Source organism: Coptis chinensis, chromosome 8, assembly GCF_015680905.1.
Source record: "Coptis chinensis isolate HL-2020 chromosome 8, ASM1568090v1, whole genome shotgun sequence".
Taxonomy (NCBI): domain Eukaryota; kingdom Viridiplantae; phylum Streptophyta; class Magnoliopsida; order Ranunculales; family Ranunculaceae; genus Coptis; species Coptis chinensis.
The window spans coordinates 22,954,492-22,957,384 of record NC_141463.1 but is presented as its reverse complement, the minus strand read 5'-3'; the positions used below and the strand labels follow the sequence as shown (position 1 = coordinate 22,957,384).

The 2,893-nt window shown below is 38.7% G+C and overlaps 1 protein-coding gene across 1 annotated transcript; it reads left to right on the top strand.

The window, feature by feature from the left end:
- The first annotated feature begins 852 nt into the window (after positions 1-852).
- On the top strand, positions 853-1,934 carry LOC147480575 (U-box domain-containing protein 10-like). Its single transcript, XM_086578695.1, is given in 2 exon segments — positions 853-1,291; positions 1,294-1,934. Coding segments are annotated over 2 exon segments (1,044 nt in total). The 5' UTR covers positions 853-888.
- The last annotated feature ends 959 nt before the right edge of the window (positions 1,935-2,893 follow it).

Genomic DNA, 2,893 nt, shown 5'->3' with positions numbered 1-2,893 from the left:
ATGGAGTTTGCGTTTGCGATACCAAACTCGTGCATTCCAAGACATGGAGTTTGCATCCGCATACCAAACTCTATGCATTCAAAGTCATGGAGTTTCATTAGCGATACCAAACTCGTGCATTCCAAGACATGGAATTTATGTTTGATACCAAATTACATTGCATTCAAAGTCATGAAGTTTGAAATTACAATACCACACTTTATACATTCATATCATGGAATAAGTAATGCAGTAACAGACTGTATACATTCAAGCCATGAAATTTGGTCTATGATACCAAAAGATATACAATTAACGCCATAAACAGGTTAACATTTCAATGTTTATGCTTGAGTCAATTAAAAAAGTTATATGAGCATTACGTATTTTATTTACTGATTCAAACAAATCAGTGATAAGATTCCATTTTCGGCATATGTGCAATTGGATATACGCAAAATGACGTCTTAGACTTTTTCAATACATGATCAGTGGAATATCCAAGTTAATTGGCTTATTCATATCAATCTCTCAAACAATATCAACAACAGGAGAGATGATTTTTTTTGTAGGTTCTCGTCGAAATTTATAGTTCACCTTAATTTGTTACCTTGAAACCAGAAAGAGGTTATTCCGTTATTCAAAAATCTCAAAATGAAAAATCTTCTACGGTTAGATACTGTAAAAGTGCAAAGAACATCAAAATTGATTGATCAACATGTACACAAATCTTCAGTCATAAGCTAATATCACTGGTTTGGAAATGTAAAACTATTGTAAGTTCGCCTCCATTTTGTTGTATTACCCTTGCTTTGGCAACAATCAGCCAATCACGTAGTACTTACATAACAAAGCTAAAGATATCAACGTCTTAATCCAAAAAGGTTATCTCGTACATTATCTCAACCTATGGACAGAGAAATTGATCTCCATGAGCTGGGTAACATATGTAATGTCCGTCAGCATCTGCAACCAGTGGTGGATGGTATGACAAGGCACTCTGGGACTGTGGCGTTAGATGGTTCTAATGCTATGGACACAGACAAATTGGCTGACAATAATTTGGAGGATACTAAGAAGTCAGATTCTGTTGCAATTCCTGATGATTTTCGTTGTCCCATCTCTCTCGAACTAATGCGGGATCCTGTTATTGTTTCCACGGGACAGACCTATGAAAGATCTTGCATACAAAGGTGGATTGACTGTGGAAATAAAACTTGTCCTAAAACTCAACAGCTGCTCCTAAATTACTCGTTGACCCCAAATTATGTATTGAGAAGCCTAATTTCGCAATGGTGTGAAACGCATAAGATTGACAGCCTACCGGATCAACAAATGGAAGGCTTAGAAAGAGTGATGGGTCATATCATGAAGTCAGTGGTGACATTGCAATCATCACTGCTCTAGTTCGTAAGCTCTCAAGTCGGTCAGTTGAAGAGCGGAGAAATGCTGCCACAGAAATCCGCTCCCTGTCCAAAAGAAGTACAGACAATAGGATACTATTAGCTGAAGCTAGAGCTATTCCAATTCTAGTCAACCTATTAACGTCAGAAGATATTATGACCCAAGAAAATGTTGTCACATCCATTCTCAACCTTTCTATTTATGAGAATAACAAGGGCCTGATAATGCTGGCTGGGGCCGTTCCTTCTATTGATCAAGTCCTTAGGATGGGAACTACAGAAGCCAGGGAGAATGCAGCAGCAACCCTTTTCAGTCTGACACTTCTAGATGAAAACAAGATAACCATTGGGGCATCTGGTGCAATTATTGCTTTAGTAGAACTACTTAAAAGCGGGAGCTTGAGAGGGAAGAAAGATGCTGCAACAGCATTGTTTAACATGTGCATATATCAGGGGAACAAGGGTCGTGCTGTGAGAGCAGGTATTCTTGTCCCACTGATGAAGATGCTCACAGACTCGAGCAACCCCATAGCGATGAAGAAACTCTTTTGAAAACAAACCAAATATTTGCTACGCTTTTCCGTCAACTGCTCAACCAACTCCTGTTCTGCTGCAATTTCAACTTGCAATACCTTCGACATGTCAGCAGCAGCTTGTTTTGCGTCTTTTGCCACAAGGGCAGAGTAACGTGCAGTCTCAGGCATTTTCATACGCCAATAGTACGTCAGAGCAGCTGGAATAGCTCCAACCATTAGAATAATACGCCAAACGTAATCAGCCTGTGGGACAGTTGAGCCTTTTGGATCGATCAAGTAAGAGGGAGCTCCAAATGCACCGTTAAATGCTGATGATACTATAATTCCAACGATCCTACCGACTAAAATTCCAAAACCTTGCATTGCAAAGACAGCAGCAATGAATGCACCGCGAGTTTTCTTGTTGGCATACTCAGACATGATTGTAGGTGAAAGGGGGTAATCACCACCAATGCCAAATCGAAGCCAAAACCGAAAGGAGCAAAGAGTAGCTATGACACCTTGGGGATCCTTGCCCAAGTAAAGTCCAGAAGCAATTGAACAGATATACCACTTCACATGATTAGCCAGTGGAGTAAATCCCTCTAACACAAAGAATAGTATCCATACCACCAAAAAAAAAAAAAAAACCCACTGAGATCTGTCAGTTAAAAATCAAATGAACCTGTTCTCTTGTCTCAGTTTCATTCCAAATGTACATTGACAAAAAGGAAAAGAAGTTGAATACCACTAATATGGTCTCAAGTCAATTTTCGGTAGTTGTCAATTAGCATTTCCCAACAAGTAATGACGACTAGTTTACAAAATCATAATGGGGCAACACTCATAATCACAAACAGAACTTAAATACTTATTCAGCTCATTGCAAGGGTGTCAAAGTGTCGACTTACTCTAAAAGGGAATAAATCCAAAACGATACAAACATATACGATCAAATTGTGGCAAATAAATAATATATTATTGAAAGGGAAATAA